Raw genomic sequence first — 1,017 nt, 5'->3', positions numbered from 1 at the left:
TTGTTGATGTACCTGCTGGTTGTTGATGTACCTGCTGGTTGTTGATGTACCTGCTGGTTGTTGATGTACCTGCTGGTTGTTGATGTACCTGCTGGTTGTTGATGTATCTGCTGGGTCTTGTTTATATATCTGCTCCTGCCACGTGCTCCACCACTCTCCTTATCTAGTTCTATACGTGTCCTGTCTCCCCTCTTTCGTAAATACTGAGACCATAATGCCGTCTTCCATATCTCTGGCTGTTGCTGTCTATCAAGTGAATTGTTGAAGAGTTAACTTAGCAGTTTACACTGTCCTTCAGTTCCGCCTCTCAGGATCCACAGAGAGATATTATCTGGCTCACGGAATCGTAAATAAGACGACTGGAAACAAGCCACGGTACGGGTGGGGTTTGAACCCATGGCAAGTGAGGGATGAAACTCAAGGCCAGTGCGTAAACCACTGGGCCAGCTGCATACAATAAGATTAATGAAACTAGGTATATTTATACACTATAGGGAGGTTAGCATGGGCCCCCCACTGTTTCTTCACCTTTCATGGGCACTGTCTGCAGTGTCGTTCAAATAGTCGTTCCCTTTGACTCCCATAATATCTCTCTCTTTCCTCTTCCTCCTCCAAGAATACTCCAATCATCTTCCTCCAATCTTTATTCAACTCCTCCCAGACTTCCAGTCATGCACAGTTGTCTCCCTTCTGAGTTCCAGTGTAATGGGATTTTTTTTCCAGTGTTGTTCAGTCTTCTCTTGACCGTGCCAATTCGTTTCTTGATCTTCTGTGAAAGGTATCTCGCATGCCGTGGTCATATCTCTCCCTGGGATGATGCCAGGCGAGGATAGATCAGGCAGGGAGCTAAGTGAGGTGTGCTGACCTGCTGATTTTATGCTGTATTCAGCAGGTTCAGGTGATGAACCTTCTCTCCAACAGACCAGGAACTAGTCAAGAATTGACCAGGAACTGGCCAGAAATTAACCAGCAACTGGCCAGGAATTAACCAGGCACTGACCAGTTATCGACACTGTC

General features: G+C 46.4%; 1 protein-coding gene across 1 annotated transcript in view; it reads left to right on the top strand.

Annotated features, from left to right (window-relative positions):
* The first annotated feature begins 214 nt into the window (after positions 1 to 214).
* The window catches only part of LOC128698009 (carbohydrate sulfotransferase 11), a 51,003-nt gene continuing 50,200 nt past the window's right edge, over positions 215 to 1,017 (top strand). Inside the window, exon 1 of the mRNA XM_070097457.1 lies at positions 215 to 253. Coding sequence (XP_069953558.1) covers positions 215 to 253 — 39 coding nt within the window. The remainder of the gene's footprint in view (positions 254 to 1,017) is intronic.

This window comes from Cherax quadricarinatus, chromosome 58 (assembly GCF_038502225.1).
Source record: "Cherax quadricarinatus isolate ZL_2023a chromosome 58, ASM3850222v1, whole genome shotgun sequence".
Classification (NCBI taxonomy): Eukaryota; Metazoa; Arthropoda; class Malacostraca; order Decapoda; family Parastacidae; genus Cherax; species Cherax quadricarinatus.
The sequence above is the reverse complement of the archived record's forward strand: the minus strand, read 5'-3'. Positions and strand labels throughout refer to the sequence as shown.